Consider the following 17,366-nt stretch of genomic DNA (forward strand, 5'->3'; position numbering starts at 1 on the left):
ATAAAAAAGGATCGAAAATGTTCATTTAATATATGTAAAATTATATCTTATAAATAATAAAGTACTTAATATAATTACTTCCAAACATGAAAACTATTTAGATAATAATTTTATTTTTAAAAATAAAACAATCATAATAATTATCTTTGGTTTTTTTCGTATCATATAAGTATAACTATTCAAATAGCTATTAATAATTAAAGACTGTAAAGGGTTTCCCAGGAGACTAGAAATCCATGGGACGGAAATAAAATATTAATTTTTTAGATAATATTATTATATGATTTTGTCGAGACCCTTGGTCCGACACCGAATTTGGTCCTAGTGCTATAACACTATTTAAGGAAATAGCAAAAAGGTTAGTCGACGTCACAGGAGACCGAAGAGCTGGCAGCTACTTCGGACAAAGAATTAGTCTAGCTATTCAAAGGGGGAACGCTGCCAGTATCTTCGGAACCTTGCCTAAAGGGACTCCTTTTAATAATATATTTTAGTTATTATATTATGTATATATATATATATATATATATATACTTAAGGTTTTTTTTTAGTTTAATGTAATTTATCTGTTAAATATAGCTTAACTATTTATATTTATACTAATTTTGTGTGACACATTATATAAATTAACTGCAATAACTGGTGGAGTGCAATATTCGATATTTTGGGCAAATATTTGTATACAACAAATAAATTAAATTAGCAAAATGTAACAGATATCAAACATAAATTGTCATGTATAGAATATCATTGATTTACTATTAAAAGCAATATTAATTTATAATAAATATATATGTATACAATAATATTAACGCAGGACGACCGCTCTGGTGTAATGGTGCGTGTGTGTTAGCGGCGCCTAAGCACCGACGACCGTGGGTTCAATTCCCGCTCGGAGTGGATATTTGTGTTTATACAAATATTTATTTCCGGTCTGGTTGTTAGTCCCTGTGGGTCTCCCCACCGTGCCTCGGAGAGCACTAACGTGCTGCTTTCGGTCTCGGTTGTTATCATGTACACCTGATAGCGATCGTTACTTGTAGTAGGCAATATATCCGCCAACCCACAGTAAAAAGGTGTGGTGGATTAAGCTCTGATCTTTCTCCTGCGTGGAGAAAGAGACCTATGCTAAACAGTAGTATATTAGAGGCTAAAACTGACATAATAACGCAAAAAAATTAAGACATTGATTTTCGTTGTACCTAATAATAGATTTCAGTAATTATTTTACAACAAACTTTTATACATATTTCTGTTCTGTATTCTAATATGAATAATTCGTTTTCTTATATTTCACGTAGTTTAATAAATATAAGTATAAAGTGATTCAAGAAATAAATACAAAAAATATTCGTATAAAGATAATTTTTTAGTCTTGTCGCTTTGTATTAAGTTTATTCATTTAAGTGATGCTATTCTTATGATGAACGAATGATATATACCATTAAACATGAAATAAAAGTGTAAAATAGGCTTATAGTTAGTTTTCCAGCACTGTTGCCACATACCATCCGCCTGGAAGCAACCGACAGATTTTTATTTTGTAGCATGGCATGCACAGCTTCGATCTCCCATCTGGCCATTGAACCTGGCTCCCTTGAAAATAATACAGTATACAACTGCGCCGGTACACCGTTGGACGCCTTTTGGCAGAAATTAAGAACCAAATGGTCGTTTACAGCCTTCAAAACCTGAACCGCTCCATTGAAATGCATATATGATGGTCGGGACGCTAACGTTCCTGGAACAAACAGTTTTTTTTTTGTTTTTTTTCTCGAGAAAATCACTGAATAAAAACAACAATTGAATAACAAACATCATTTTTCATGAGTAGGAATCGAACCCGCGACTGTTTCCGCAACAGTTTGTTACTGTAACTACTATACTAACCTATCGTCGAATATTAAAAAACACAAGATTTTAAGCTGAATGAATGTCTATAGAAATGTACTATTATCAAGTATATTAACTTTATGAATGTTTACCATTTTGTTCGTCATAAACTTGCCAATAGCCGGCAGAGTCGTTACGGAAGAACAGTGAGTACTCAATAGTCTGCCCGGCTTCGTCCCACAACAACCGCAAGTGACGGTTTTCCCGCAGAAACTTCTCCTTGAGATGTTGCACGTGGTACAGCTGATTCTCCGTAGAGGGCTAAAATTATCATAATGTAAAAAACTCAAAACTTATATTTGAAACTATATTTTGAAACTCTTTATTTGTATAATATTTCTAGGACGATGCAATACGAATATGGAATTAAGAATCTTTATTTAACAGTCTTTGGACCTTATCGTTACAAATTTACGACTGATAAAAATGTATCAAATTTCTTACAGTACTTAAACCGTAATTGTTTTTATATACACATGGAACATTATTGCAGAAAATTTTCAAATATGTACGTATACGTTCATATGTATGTACTAGTTATGCAACGAATTTATCACATTCGCGAATGCTAATGCGATAAAATTACTTTGACATTCGTAAATGTAAATGCGAATATTGACTTTTGAAATAAAGTGCGGTTAAAATGCATGAAATTTTGAGTCTGTCAAGTTTGAACCAAACATATTCGAGCCAAGACAGGTTTAATGACCCATTTTTTTATATTGAGTGTACCCCATCAATATAAAAAAACGTGCGGCCAGACTTGATGTAAATGGATTTCTGAAAAGTTAGAGGGGATGAGTCATCGGCCTTTAGCTTTATATATGTGTCCCTGAAGTCCTCAGGAGGAAGTTGACTCTACAGTTAGTTCTTACGCAAAAAAAAATAACGAGATGCTCATCTTTTTGGACGCAAATCAAGTATCCAATTGGTGTGCGTGATATTTAGTCCTATGGCGAAAATTGGGATAATAGCAATGTGATGATAATTCCATATTAAAGTTCCTCAACACAATCACTATACAGCCGGTAAAAAGCATACAGAGAGACAACGTCTCTGCAACGCTTAAAGATTCACCGTCTATAACTTTGGGATCGTTGACAATAGGAACTACCTGACATTGACATTGGGAAACACCTGACAAAAGAGGCGAAAAGTGAAGAGGAACCGATCTAAGCTTGTTATAACAGAAGTCGATGTTCTGATGTGAATTCCCGTTCAGAAGTTTTTGGAGCGAAGTTCCTTACGGCAGGCTTGACATTTGGCTGGGCGACCGAAATGAAAAAAAATGTGATACTAAAACCGTAATAAAAATATATAACTGAAGTGACGTAATATCAGCCACACGACTGTATAATATGACGTTTGTAAAACTAAAATATTACTAGTAAACTTTTTTAAAAATTATTTATGTAACTTTATACTGTCGACAAAAATAAATAAAGACATGTTTTTTATTTCACTTAATAGTTTGAATTATTATTATTATTTTGTTTGATTTATTTTATTTTACGGTATTTGTTATTTTCTAAAATACTAAATTTCCTGGTGTCCCATAACACCACATAATTAATTTTTGCAGCCACTTTGGCTATGCTCTTCAAGTGACTCCAGAATTGTACCTCGTACGTTGTCTACCCAAAGGATCCCAATACATTAATGATTAATAAAGCATTCTGAAAACTTACCACTACAATACAGGAGGTCTCCTTAAAGAGAAACGTGCAAACTGGACGCATCGAAAGATAAATTTTACGAAGCTATGTCTGTTCCATACTGAAACCTGCTCCTAGGTCTAGATTGTAATCTGTCCCTCACTCTCGACTGAGAGCTGGTAGTTTAAAAGACGTATTAATATTACTAGCTTCTACCATTTTTTTATTCGAATAGTCCAGGTTACAAGCATACGGCTCACCTGATGGTAAGCTTACTCAAAACAGAAACATAGCACTACTTGATAACTATAGTATTTAGCTGCGACCTTTTGTAAGGTTGAGCTACTTCCCTAGAGAGGATATGACCTACCTAAATATTACACCACACACAAGTGCACATTAATCCCTTGAGGAGACCTTAAGATGGTAACTTCGCAAAGAGAGCTTTGTGCCTGATGCGATCAAAAGGTTCGCCATGTCTATAATAGGCTTACTGCCATAGCTTCCCCCTTACTTTCTGTGGTTCCCCACAGAGAACGCAAAAGTCAAGTCTGTGGTAGCTCGTACCATACCACAGCTGACCAAAGTCCTCTTTCTCCATGTAGGAAAAGGATTAGAGTTTAATCTATCACGCTGCTCCACTGCGGGTTTGCGGATTTATTCCCTACTTAAAGGTAATTATAGCTTTCAGGTGTCTATAATAACAACAGAGACCAAGATGTTAAGGCGCTCTCCGTGGCTCTAAGGGGAGATCAATAAATACAATCATCCAGACTGGAAACAAATAATTGTGCGCATAAAATTATTCATCCCGAGTGAGAATCGATCCCACGAGGGCTGGTATCTTACTCGCACTACTTCACCAAAAAGGTTATTTTATTAGAGTATAAATAACAAATGTCAATGTTATCAGCGGGAATATGATTCCATACCCGCACATCCAAGTAATATATACACAATACAATACAATAATATAAAATAAAACGTTCAACAAATATTCGCAACGAATCAGAAAATCACGAATATTTGCGATTGCGAATGTGCGAAAGCGAATATTCGTTACTTCACTAATATGTACATAATGACAGATCTATAGAAACACCCATATGTATCAATTAAACTCTGGAAAATAAAAAGTTATTAGTGTGGGGTACAGGTTTGGTCAAAAAATTATCACGGCCAAAGATAATATTAATAACATTTACGTTATAAGCCGTAACACCAACGCCGTATTACTCAATGCAATGTGTAAAATAAAAGTATTTAATGCCCGATCTTGAACATCAAAGCTAGAACAAATTACATTATTCTTTTGTTTACTGAAAGCGATTACATGCTGTTTAGGTAAAGGCAGCTGGTTCAATTCATCGTATTGAACGCTCGTCAATCATGTTTATACGAGACTAGTAGACGTTTGGAGGTCAACTTTAATTTTAAACGTTTCATTTAAATACTTATAGCTTGTTGAGTGATAGAGATACAGAATTTCCAAAAACGATAAATGAAAATTATGAAAAACTGAATTGTAAAATTTCGAAATAATAATTGTGTTTGCTAGCAAACGAAAAAAACCGACTTCAATTACGTAGACAAGTATACAACGTAAGCAGGCGAAAAAGCACTAGTCACCTATACAATTTTCGAATGTTCCCCTCGATTTCTCTAGCATGCCATCATCAGACCCTGGTTTTCTTATCATGGTACCACCCTTGGCAGATCTTCTTTCTAACAAAAAAAGAATCATCAAAATCGGTCTATAAACGAAATGAGTAACCTCCTCCTGTTTTGAAATCGGTTAAAAAGATGTTTTTATAATTTTAAAAGATCACAGAGCCATACTTTTAAAGTACTGAACGGAAATACGATTTAAATAAGTTTTAAAATATATTTACAAATGTTTGAAGCGCAAAAATAACAACGAGAAAGTGCTAAATTGTTTATTTGCTTTAGACCATTAATTTTCAGATTAAATAAATGTTATTTTTATGACATTGTAAAATACCAAATTACTAGGTTCCTAGACAAAAGATATGTGACCAATTCATTAAAATACTAGCATCTCATACATACAAAACATGTTTCATAAAGAGAACGTTTTAATTCGACTACAAGATTAAATGGGTCATTCAAATTGACCTACCCAATGGATGACTCAAGTATAATTTACGTGGGCGACAAGGTTAGACCACAGGTCGTGTCCAATAGTATCTAGAAATTGGATAAGAAGGATCTAAGAGATGCATATTACGTCTTTTTAATAGAACACTAATTAGGTAATAACATGATTCATGGTAGAATTGATGTGTCGTTTTAATTTTTGGATTCAGCGAAGCAGAAATACCATTGTTGTAGAATATGATACTTTTAATGTTTTCTTTGTCGAGGTCAACTGTACGAGGTCACCTTTATACTTCAATTCCTATTTCTCAATTTGAAACTTTATGACAATATCTGTCTACTTTTAATATTGAAAGTTCGATGTAAATAGTCATGATTTGAATTTAGTTGCACGTAGTCGACATATTTATTTACTTTTTGAATTAGAAATACCGTATGATTTTTTTTTAAAGAACTATCGCAACATTTACGCAAATTCAGTGAAATATATGACACTTTATTTAATTTAAAAGAACAGACTATAATATTGTCTTTATTTCTATTAAGCGATTCGAAATATCACAGTAGAAGGACCACGTAAACCTCAACAAACTGACGTTTGTTATTTTACTAACTGTCTCCGACTCCGCCTATTTTTGCAGAGTTTTTTAGTATTATATCATAATAATTCATCACTTAAAAGTGAGGGAAAATGTCATGAAGAAAAATGCATGTCCCGGAAAAAATTCCTAGACGGAGGCATGTACACCCGTTAACCCGCACATGCTTTATAACCTTTCTCTTTAATATAAGAGTAGCTGAAGAGTGTTTAAATTGCGATGTTATACATGTCTCTTAGTGGTGGTGCATATACCAGTGCTTACATTGACGTTATCTAATATTTAAATGTATCATCGTGTGTGTTATGCTGTTCATGTGTCAAACTAAAAAAATATATAACATCCGACACATTTTTAGGCTACAGTTATTATAAATAAAATTAAGTATTTTATATTTGATATACCCATCAATTATTAAAACATTCATGCGAATTTGGTACGTGAGTGCAGTTCAGAGGAAATGAGAACCGGGAAGGGACATGCCGGATAGTGCAAATCAAAATAACAAATACGCTGGGAAACTGGGAATCCTACAGAAGATAATGTGATGTACTCCGACCTTATTCATTTAAATGTAAATCTAGCATGTAAATAGGTTATGATACATAACGAAACATTTAGTAATTTATACATTTGTCTAATTAATACATACATATATTCATGTGTGTGTGTGTGTGTGTCTGTGTGTGTATTTTTTTTTATTATATATAAAATAGATTAAAAACATTTATTATTATATGAAAAAACGAAAATGTTTTTATTATTTATTAGTAACAGTAACGATTGAATCTCACGCAACTAACAAGTTTTAACGAGTGCCTTTTTAGAAATTAATAAATAAACTAAGTAATATAAATAATATTTTTAGTCACGACATTGAACAATCGCTGTGATAGTTTGTTTAAATTGTACATTATGTCTACTGAATAATTTATATGTTTAGCTTTAACTCGCTTTGAAGGTAGCATTTTATTAATTTTATTCTTCCACTGGCATCATTCATCTCTTATTTACTTTTATATTTAAAGTTTATTTTACTCGAACTTACGGTAGTGAAGAAATTAATACGATAATAAAATAATTTTCTACTAGTCGTCTTTGTACAAAATTTTATGTAAAATTGTACGATTAAATATCGGAGCTCAAAACGTTAGGCTATGTATGTGCTAAATATATTATTTATAAACTTAATTTGTACCGTATATTTATTCTAATATTAAATGAAATATATCAGGCGAATATCGCACAATAACTACAACAATGTGTTTATCAGTAATACTGTACTTTTATTATTTACCTAAATGCATAAAATAAACATCAAAATTTGATCTAACTTATAAAATGCACATTTTTAACACATAAAGTTTGGCCGTCTTACTGTTTGAATTATTATTGTTAGGCACAAAATATAAGTCTGGTTTAATTTTGGTTTGTTGTTGTTTACATGAATAGAAAACGTACCCCAAAGGTTGAGCGGGGAATTTCATATGTCTCCCATATCGTTATCTTGGGACATGTTTGATACATTTTCACACCTTCCTTAGTCAAGTGTGTGTACAACTCTACCACCCCCCACTTCCCCATCACACTCCTGACGTCCAAATTATCATATTCGTGTTCTACAGTGCACGTAACCGTATTATTTCCTTCAGTTGAATTAGTAATTTCGTCCGCTAAAACAACTAAAAACGTAAAGAGTATCCAAGATAATTTTAATAAAGCGCTGCCTTGAACATCCATCTCAGCTTACTAAGCGCGGTTTATTTTTATATATTAAACACACATCATCGAGGCGAACTAGTATATCTTTGAAATCTTCGATTTCTCCGGGTATACAAGCACGCGCGTCAAATATTGCGCGGATAACCGATACAATGCAACTGACAGTAGAGGCGGTGTTGCGCGAGCGCTCCTGACTCACATTGTCGATGCTATCGTATTTGACCCTTAGCCTTATGATCACACAGATGTATCATTTATTTAAAAAATGTTTGGTATGAGACCGCTGAGTTCACTAATTCTACCTACTCCTACCACTATGCTCTATTACTCCTACTACTACCACCTACGTTCCTGACTTTATCGTAATCATATAAAATGTCTGTAACTAAACGTTTTCATTATTTCATCAGGTATATATTTGCAAATTGGCGAATGAAAACATTACTAGATTTATCATTTCTTATATTCTTAAATATAAAGTATGTGTTATCTAATTGCGTGTTGATAATACATAATATTTTGTTATTTTCAAATTAAAAATACGTAGCAGACAATGCAGATTACAAAATATAATCTTGTTTTATTTTTTATTATAGTAAAGCAATATCGTATTTGTTTATTTTTCAACTCGGATTTCCAACAGTTATAAGTACATAAGTACCTACTCACAAACTAGAACTTGACATATTATAACTATTCAACCTAACTGTGTACTACAAATAACAGGAGAACACATAATTCTTAACAAAAGCCTGCACTAAGAACCAGCAATCAGAATGAAAAACATACATACCTAGTACATATGGGGACGACTCAAAAATTTTGACTTAAGAATGAGTAAACAAAATCAGCTATAATAATAATAAGTTGTCCTAAACAAAACGTAAGAGATATTATTCAGATCAGCTCGTATTGCCAAGTGTAAGCAACTAATAAGTCTGTGGCAGAATCGAAGCTAGTGGTATTCGCCCCAATAATCGAGTTGTGAACGAAGACAACTAATTGTCATTGTTAGACCATTTGCCAGTAAGAATTGTCAATTATTAGACTGCAAACGTAAAGATGAATAAAGCAACTATTATTTATAAAAAAACGCAACTATGCGCACAAAACGTAGTTTTTTGCAGGATTAAGAAATCATGAAAGCATTTTCCGAAAAAGAAAATTGATTTAGTGTGAATATTTTTAATTGAATAGTTAAAAATAAAGGTCATTGTAATTCATTTTATTTGTTCCTTTGTATTATTTTTTTCATATGTTTAATTCGTAGTTTGACTTTGTAAAATACTAGGAGTGAAGTGTTAGGTTAGTGAAGCCGAAATAGAGCAATGGTTTGTGTTATAATTAATCATAATAAATTCGGTGTACATAGAAACTCTATGTATGCCTTTACCAATCCCAGAATAGCATCGTAGTGAATTAATTCTCAATCCTGCACTTTAGCAGAACGGGAAGGAAGCATTTGCTTTAGAAGAAACGTTTTAAGGTTGTTACAGTTAGTTTTATAATGGAGTTTAAAAGTGAAAAGAGATCAAAAAATCCTTGTTTGACCTCGATAAAAATAAATAAAAACGGAAATGGAACAAATAATAAACAATGTTTTTTTTATTATCATAAACTCAGCATTATAGTGATCAAACTGGCATAGTTTACATTGACCCTACTTTCTGTTCCGGTGGTCGCGGGTTCGATTCCAGCACCGAACATTATAGTTGTTATTTATGTATGTTCTACTCGCATGCGTTCCTGACTGTCACCTCCAAAACAGGCAATAACATACGAGTATTTATATTCATTAAGGAGAAATGGTCATCAAGGTTCCGACTGAGGAAATACCTTAACATTACTGAAGATCACAGCCAAGTAATACTGCCTTCTAATAGGTACCTCGTGCTCTGGTAGTATAAAAATATATTTACCAAATATTCGCTCATCGTCTACATAATAGTGAACACTACGCTTCAGCGCGTAACATCCCACTGCTGGGCATATTCCTTTTTCTATAAGTAGGAGATAGATCGGACCTTAATCCACTACGCTGCTCCACTGGGAATAGGGTGATAAATTTCCTACTATGAGTAACGGCCGCTATCAGGTATTTATGATAACGACAAGTACATACTACGGCTTGACGTGCTCTCCAAGACACGGTGAGGAGGCTCTCAAGGATCTGTCCTTCAAAACGGGAAAAGAAAATTTGTACAAAATACAAATACACATCCCGCTCGGGGATCGAACCAGCAAACCCTCGGTGTTTTAAGCTCCTACATGCATCAAAATCAATACACCAGAGCGGTTGAGCGGTGTACATTAAATTCTCCACAATTACGTCAAAAGACTACTTAACCATTAATTGTCTTATGTGAACTAATACGATTAATCCTATTGCATTAGATACTACATTTATCGAGAATATCAAGGTTTAATGACGTTATGTAAGATATAAAACATCATGTTGTATCTCATAGAGTAGAAGTGCGTAACCAAATATTAACCACCCTGATAGGAGCAAAAACTACAAATAATATACCTACCTAATCAATTTCGATACTAGCTTACAGTGGCTTGCAGTGGCTTCGAGAAGTTTCATTAAAGTTGTTAATTAAGTTATAGCAAACTCCTTAATTATCAATGGTGCATCTATGTAATGAAACCGACTAGTTTTTTGAGTTGTACTTCCAGGATTATAGCTACGACAATTGCATCCAATGTGCAGTGAATTTTACGCAATACCAAAGAAAGATAAAAATAATTTCTAAACAAAATTGCCCTGACTTATCTTTCGTAAAGACCCCGCTAAGTTTCCCAGTAAAAAAACGTAATTACATTATTGAACAATGTATTTACATTATTATACAATGACACAATGACTTCAAGCAATTTGTTTGTTTGTATTAAAGCTCATCAGTAAGTACTAAGTGAATGTTAAATCAAGAAAACATACTCATTATTTCATTAAATATAATAAAATTATTATCAAAAGTTATTTTAATTTAAACGACGGGGTGATTTAACTAAGAATAGTACATTATGGATTCTAAACTACTAAGAGCGGGAATAATATGATGTAATTTTTTTTCAATAATAATAATAATAAATATTATAACATCAGAGACTACCATTGAAGTACAAATATCTCCTAATAGATAGCGCTACATAGCGCAGTTACTGTAGCTTTTTTATACTATCCTAACTTTTCAGCTTTATAAATTATTTATTATATAATATTAGTAAGGATGCTCGCAATTTTTTTATTGAATAGAAAACATTTGGTTATTTCTATATTTTTTTCCATTTTGGAAAATGGTCACTAGCTCTTTAATTTGGTATCTTAAACAATCAATTATAAATAAATATTAAGACAATTTACCTATTCACATAGGTATATTAAATTAATACGATCTATTTCTATTGTTCTAAGATATTTATTCTATTCCCACTCGTACGTGTACCTATTCCCACCAGAAACTATAATTACAATTTTAATACAAGTGCTTATAACGTAATAAATACATTTTGTCATAAATGTTGCCGTAGCAATTTCTTAATGTATTACTACCCCGAGTTAAAATCGAGCCCGCAAACGTTAGAGTAACAGTCAGTACTGTAACCACTGTGCCAACGCGTCGCCGGAATCGAATATAGGGGAGACCTAAAAAAGTGACAGAGGAGAGTTGTGACAAAAACGATTTCTTCCTACTGGCCTACTTATAATAGTTAGCGTGATAGCATCAACCCTCGTTTGTGGCTTTAGAATTGCACTACTTGACTCAGTAGTCGCCACCACTAGCGATCACCAGCAAGTCGGTTTCAAAAAACCAACTTCAATTACATTGACAAGTAATAAAACGATTAAAACAAGAATCATAAAAATTATTTATAAAGAATTAGCTGCTACTGTCCTCTAGTGGATAATATAATTTACTACGTTATAGTAGATCTGGCCTTGTAATATCATTTGATCGATAGTCCGAATCGACGGAGTTTTATTGGTTTCCAATAGATGGCGTCAAAGTACGCACTGTCACATAAATACGCGTCATCAAAAATTACTCAAAAATTGGTAATCAGATGCCAATCAAATTTAAATAGCGTCACAAGACATGCATCAGCTTTTGATTATAATATAAATCATACAAATCAGTACACCCAGTAAAGGTTTTGCGGTTTAATACAACGTAGATCGACGAAAAAATAGTCAAGCAAATACGCATTATTAGATATAACTCGAAAAGAACTTCGTTGATCTCAATTAAATTTAAATGAGAACACATGACACGCACTGCTTTTTGAATAAAAAAAATAATCATCGAAATCCGTCCACCCAGTAAAAAGTTTTGAGGTAACATACATAAAAAATACTGTCGAATTGAGCGTTTCCTCCTTTTTTGAAAGTCTGTTAAAAAAGTTGTTTTTCAAAATTTTGATCAATTGTTATCATGCGTAGGTACACATTGTGTTTTTTTTTTGGCAAGATTATATAGATAGATAGATACTTTATAAATAAGCTGTTGGAGTTTAATTTAGAAACAATATTTCTAACAATAAGATTATACAATATATATTCATGCAAACAACGCAACAAGAAGAAGAAAGAAGAAGAAATATACTTTATTGTGCATATTACAAGCTAACATAACATACATCTTTAAAAAATAAAATTTGATTAAAATAATAAAAAGGCTCACCTTATCATGGGGCTCCGAAATATGTATAACAATGCAAGTATTCCCATAATCGAGCCGTGAATCACCGCCTAGGTGATGGATAAATTCAACACCATACCACATACCCGTCAAACTGTTTACATAAATCCCGTTCTGCGGTGATCGATTGACACAGTACTCATTATTATTATTATTATATTTCATAAAAGGCATCTCGTATGGAGTCATCCCTGAACCATAATTTTGGCCGTAATAGCCTTGCCCATACCCGTAATTAGGAGTTGTATAAGCCGACTTTTGGTAAACACTACCCGAATTAAGGGGATTATATATATCAGGTCTTGTAGTCGAGTATCCAAAATTATAATTCGGCTGTCTAGTAACGTCAGAGAACTGGGCTATATCACTGCTATAACTCGTTCTATAAGGATATTGATTTTGGTTATAAGGATTTGACATGGTCGTATAACTAGAGTACTGATTTGTTTCGCCATATCTTTGATAACTAGCACAATAAGCAGTTGTAAATAAAAATGAAAGTAAGATTTTGTACATTTTTAAAGAGTTTAGTATAATTTTGGGTATCGCGTGACAGTGGTGTGACGATTGATAGTATGTGACTGTTTCAACTACTACGAGAGTGGGATGTAAATTAATTAATGCTAATTGACATACGGTGGCCTACAGGACCACAGCCCAAGACAAAGGGGCCTAAGAAAGACTATTCTCAAAGTTATTTTTATTTTATATTTTTCATGCCTTTTGAAATGCATTTGTAAAACAATGGCTCTCAAAAAAAATTAAACCATGTGAAATCAATGCATCAAAAAGCTAAGAGAATATGGAAAAGTAATTGGTACTTGCTTATTAATATGACTGATATATTATCTTTTTGGTGTCCATTAAAAGGCGGTAAAATACAAAGATACAAACACACTACTACTTACTACTTGTTTTATTAGTTAGAGCAGTAGAAACTGTTAAGAAAAGCCTGAAGACCTATATTATACTTATATCTGTTTATTACTAGGACTACTAATATTTTTTAATTATTATAGGTGTCTACCTAAATTTTAAGAAAACCTTTTAATTAAACCTCCTTCCTACCTCAAAACGAATAACATAAACACAGCTAAAATACGTTTTTAGTTCCTGCCTCAATCATATATGGTGATATATATTTACTATATTTTCTAAAACCATATTTACCATACCATATACCATATTTAAGGACAGTTTTCAAATAATATTTTAAAAATGGTTTGCAAAAAATGTGAATATGAGTTTAGGGAGTTTTGCCATTCGAACAATGTTTTAAAATTTTATACACATATTTTTTTATGTTTTAAATAATGTTGATGTGACTACCGTTCCCACATCGGTAATTAAGGTACACCCTTAACATCCATACTATCATGGCGAAGTTAATTTTGATAATAAAAATTTAAAAATACTTTTTAACGCTTCAAAATCACCGGCCAGAACACACGATACATAAGTACAAATACCCAGACTACAACAAACGTCTGTGGTATATGGCCAACACAAAAATCTATAGTAGTAAGGATCGAATCCGCGGCCGCCAGCGCAATAAATAGTGCTGTGACCGCTAAGCCAACGCGTCGTCAGAATTGAATATAAGTAATAATTATTATGAAAATTTATTTGCGTTTGTAGGTGAAGCTGTCTGTGTTATGTGTGCGTTGTAGTTTGTTATTGGCATGCCTATGAATTTATGAAATTTATTTATTATATACTAGCGACCCACCCCGGCTGCGCACGGTTGCAAAAAACTGTCAGTAATCCTTTACTATATAATGCATGTATTATACATATAAACCTTCCTCTGGGATTTCTATTTACTAAAGAAAACCGCATCAAAATTCCGCGTTGCGTAGTTTTAAAAATCTAAGCATACAGACAGCGGGAAGCGACTTTGTTTTATACTATTGATGATCTAGCAATTCGTATCTGACATAGAATCGTATAGATAAATCGTATCGTATCGATTCGTATAAATAAATGTATATCTTTCTGACTCGATAGGGAAACGAATCTACAATTCTCGGAGCAAAAAACAGAGACACTGAAAACTGCATAGACACGCTAGTCATACAAGACATTTTTTCTTATTTATGTAACAGAAGTTATATAGGTATAAAAATAGTTAATACCGTATTTAAATATTTTAAAAAGTCTACGTCTAAATCAATCTAACTATTTGGTTAGGTTAGGTTTGGTTAGTAAAAGAAAAACTATATATATCACGCAACTCCATTGAAACGAAAAATGCTAAAAAATCGATTTCGAAAAATTTGTCCCTCACTGTGTTTTGAAATTGGGCCGCCGTACTATTTATATTTAATATTACTTGTGTGTTAAAATGAATTAAATGATAGATAGTTACTGAGTTCTTACTCAGTAACTATCTATCATTTAATTTTGTAATTTTGTTATATATTTCCTTAACAAAAAAATACTATTGTGTGTTAGTAGTGCAATATACTGCACTAATATACAATATACTAATAAATAAAATGAAAGATCTCATTTTCGATTAGCATGATACCAATAGTCAAGCTAATTTTTTTTTCAAAATGAAAAACTTACAACTAACTGCTACGTACTACTTCTTAGTTAAATAAGGTAAGATTAAAAAAGATGTTCATCTAGACGAAAAACTAATTAATTCCTGTGGTTACAATTAGTGGGTTAATTGGCATAATTTACTAATAATGAAGTTCCTGTTCGACTTGAGAAGTGACCTATAGTTATATAAGGTTATAGGTTACTTAGCACACATCCTTACAAACAATATTATTAAGCTAATCGACTTAAAGACCAAGATCCTTCACCTAATATACTAGTGACTAAAATGTTTAAGAAGTTGTTAAGTTCCTCGTAGGGTTATAACCTTTTTATTAAGGAGTGTCAAAAGTAATTATAGTTAACAGACAATGGTAACAGTATAACGTATAATTGTATATGTATCATTGTCATAAGTTTATGTGAATTAACTTGTGTTTCAATTACATGTCGATCGATCGATCGATTCAGTCTGAAAAATCATGTAGGAGAAAGATTAGAGATTAGAATCTACTAAGCTGCTCCACTGCGGATTGGCTAATATATTTCCTGCTATGAGTAACTATCACGATCAGCTTGACGTACCTACTCTGCGTGGCACGGTGGCACCACAAGGGCAGACACCCAAACTGGAAAGAATTATTTGTACAAATCCAATCCAATCCATTTGTACAATATCCGTCCCGAGCTGGAATGGAAGCCGCAAACCGTCAGTGTTTTAGGTGCCTACTCGCCCCACTACACCAGAGCGGTTGTTGATAAATTATTTGAACATTACAATTGATGTAAATATCTTCTAATTAATTTAAAATATTCAATTCAACTCCATCTATTAGAAAATTGGATATTAATAAAGTTATTTAGAAAAAAAATATATTTTATCAATCTTTATTTACTGGGTTGAATGTTAGATATTATCAATTTTCAGATCTTGATTATAATAATTCTGGAGCCAGTCTCTTTGTTTGTCGGTTTTTTTTTCATTTAATTGTATATTTATAGAAAAAAAATACGTGAGCTATTTCAGTCGTCTGTTACCTATATCACAAGCATAGTTGCTTATCTTAGGAACAGATGAATATGTGTATTTTAAACATATGTATCTGGGGGCACGGTAGTGCCCCCGCCAAGACGAACCAAAAAAAAAAAAAAAAACGAAAAGCACTACCTATCTTTTCTCGAAGTGCTTCGTCGTTTTTTTGAACCCTCATAACTTGGGTTTGGATTATACTAGATAAACAAAATTCTGGGGATATGATGTCAATAGTAAACTTATTAAACATATAAAGTTTCAATTGCATAGCTCTTATACTTTAGATTTTATTGATATCTAAAAAACCCCGATTTCGTCACTCACTGATGATCATCAAAATTCTTAGAGTACTTCCTGAAGTCCCAGAAAGCTGAAATTCGGTATGTAAGCTAGTATTAGTACACAAACAACAAAAAAATTCTAAAACCTGGAACTTTCACCCCCCAACCCCTTAAACTAGGGGATGGAAGTTTGTATGAGACTTCCGCAAATTTTGATGCTAGAGGTCTGAAAATTGATATAGGGACTCCTTGTTATTAATAATAATAATAAAATACATAAAAAATAAAAATTGGTTATTAGTTTATGTCGAAAATTTACATTTTGTAATTTTGGTATTTAAGTTTTGGCGGAGATCACCGTTTGCATATCAGTTCAACATAAAATCAAAAACAGCGTGCTTAAACCGAATATGGTGAAGATTGGATGATATTTATGGTATAAAATGTGTCGGAGGTAAAATGCAACTATAATATTGTCATAAGCAACTTACAAAAAGAAGTGAAATCCCACCAAAAACATTTTCATGTAAAATGTTGCCAAGACGAGATCATATGGCTCGCACTGTCAAAAAGTTATCAGATCTCATGTAGAGCCAAGCTTCTAACTCTACACGCCCTAACTCTACAAACCCTAACCTCACAAACTCTATACCTTAGTCAAAATATGTGGCTTGGCCGTTTCGTTACTACGGGCTGCCGATGTTGTAGATGACGACTTTCCTGTCTCATTCATATAAATATATTTTCTCTTTTTATTTTTATTTGTATTATATGTATATCAATTATTCTTCTTCTTTTTATTTTTTCTTTAA

General features: G+C 32.6%; 1 protein-coding gene across 1 annotated transcript; it reads right to left on the bottom strand.

The window, feature by feature from the left end:
- Window positions 1–1,348: 1,348 nt before the first annotated feature.
- On the bottom strand, window positions 1,349–13,266 carry LOC123660236. The gene is made up of 3 exons (XM_045595336.1): window positions 12,676–13,266; window positions 1,986–2,154; window positions 1,349–1,741 (listed from the first exon to the last, which is right to left on the bottom strand). The coding sequence occupies exons 1-3, from the start codon at window positions 13,207–13,209 to the stop codon at window positions 1,419–1,421; spliced, it is 1,026 nt and encodes a 341-aa protein (XP_045451292.1). The 5' UTR covers window positions 13,210–13,266; the 3' UTR covers window positions 1,349–1,418.
- Between the last annotated feature and the right edge of the window lie 4,100 nt (window positions 13,267–17,366).

This window comes from Melitaea cinxia, chromosome 2 (assembly GCF_905220565.1).
Source record: "Melitaea cinxia chromosome 2, ilMelCinx1.1, whole genome shotgun sequence".
NCBI lineage: Eukaryota > Metazoa > Arthropoda > Insecta > Lepidoptera > Nymphalidae > Melitaea > Melitaea cinxia.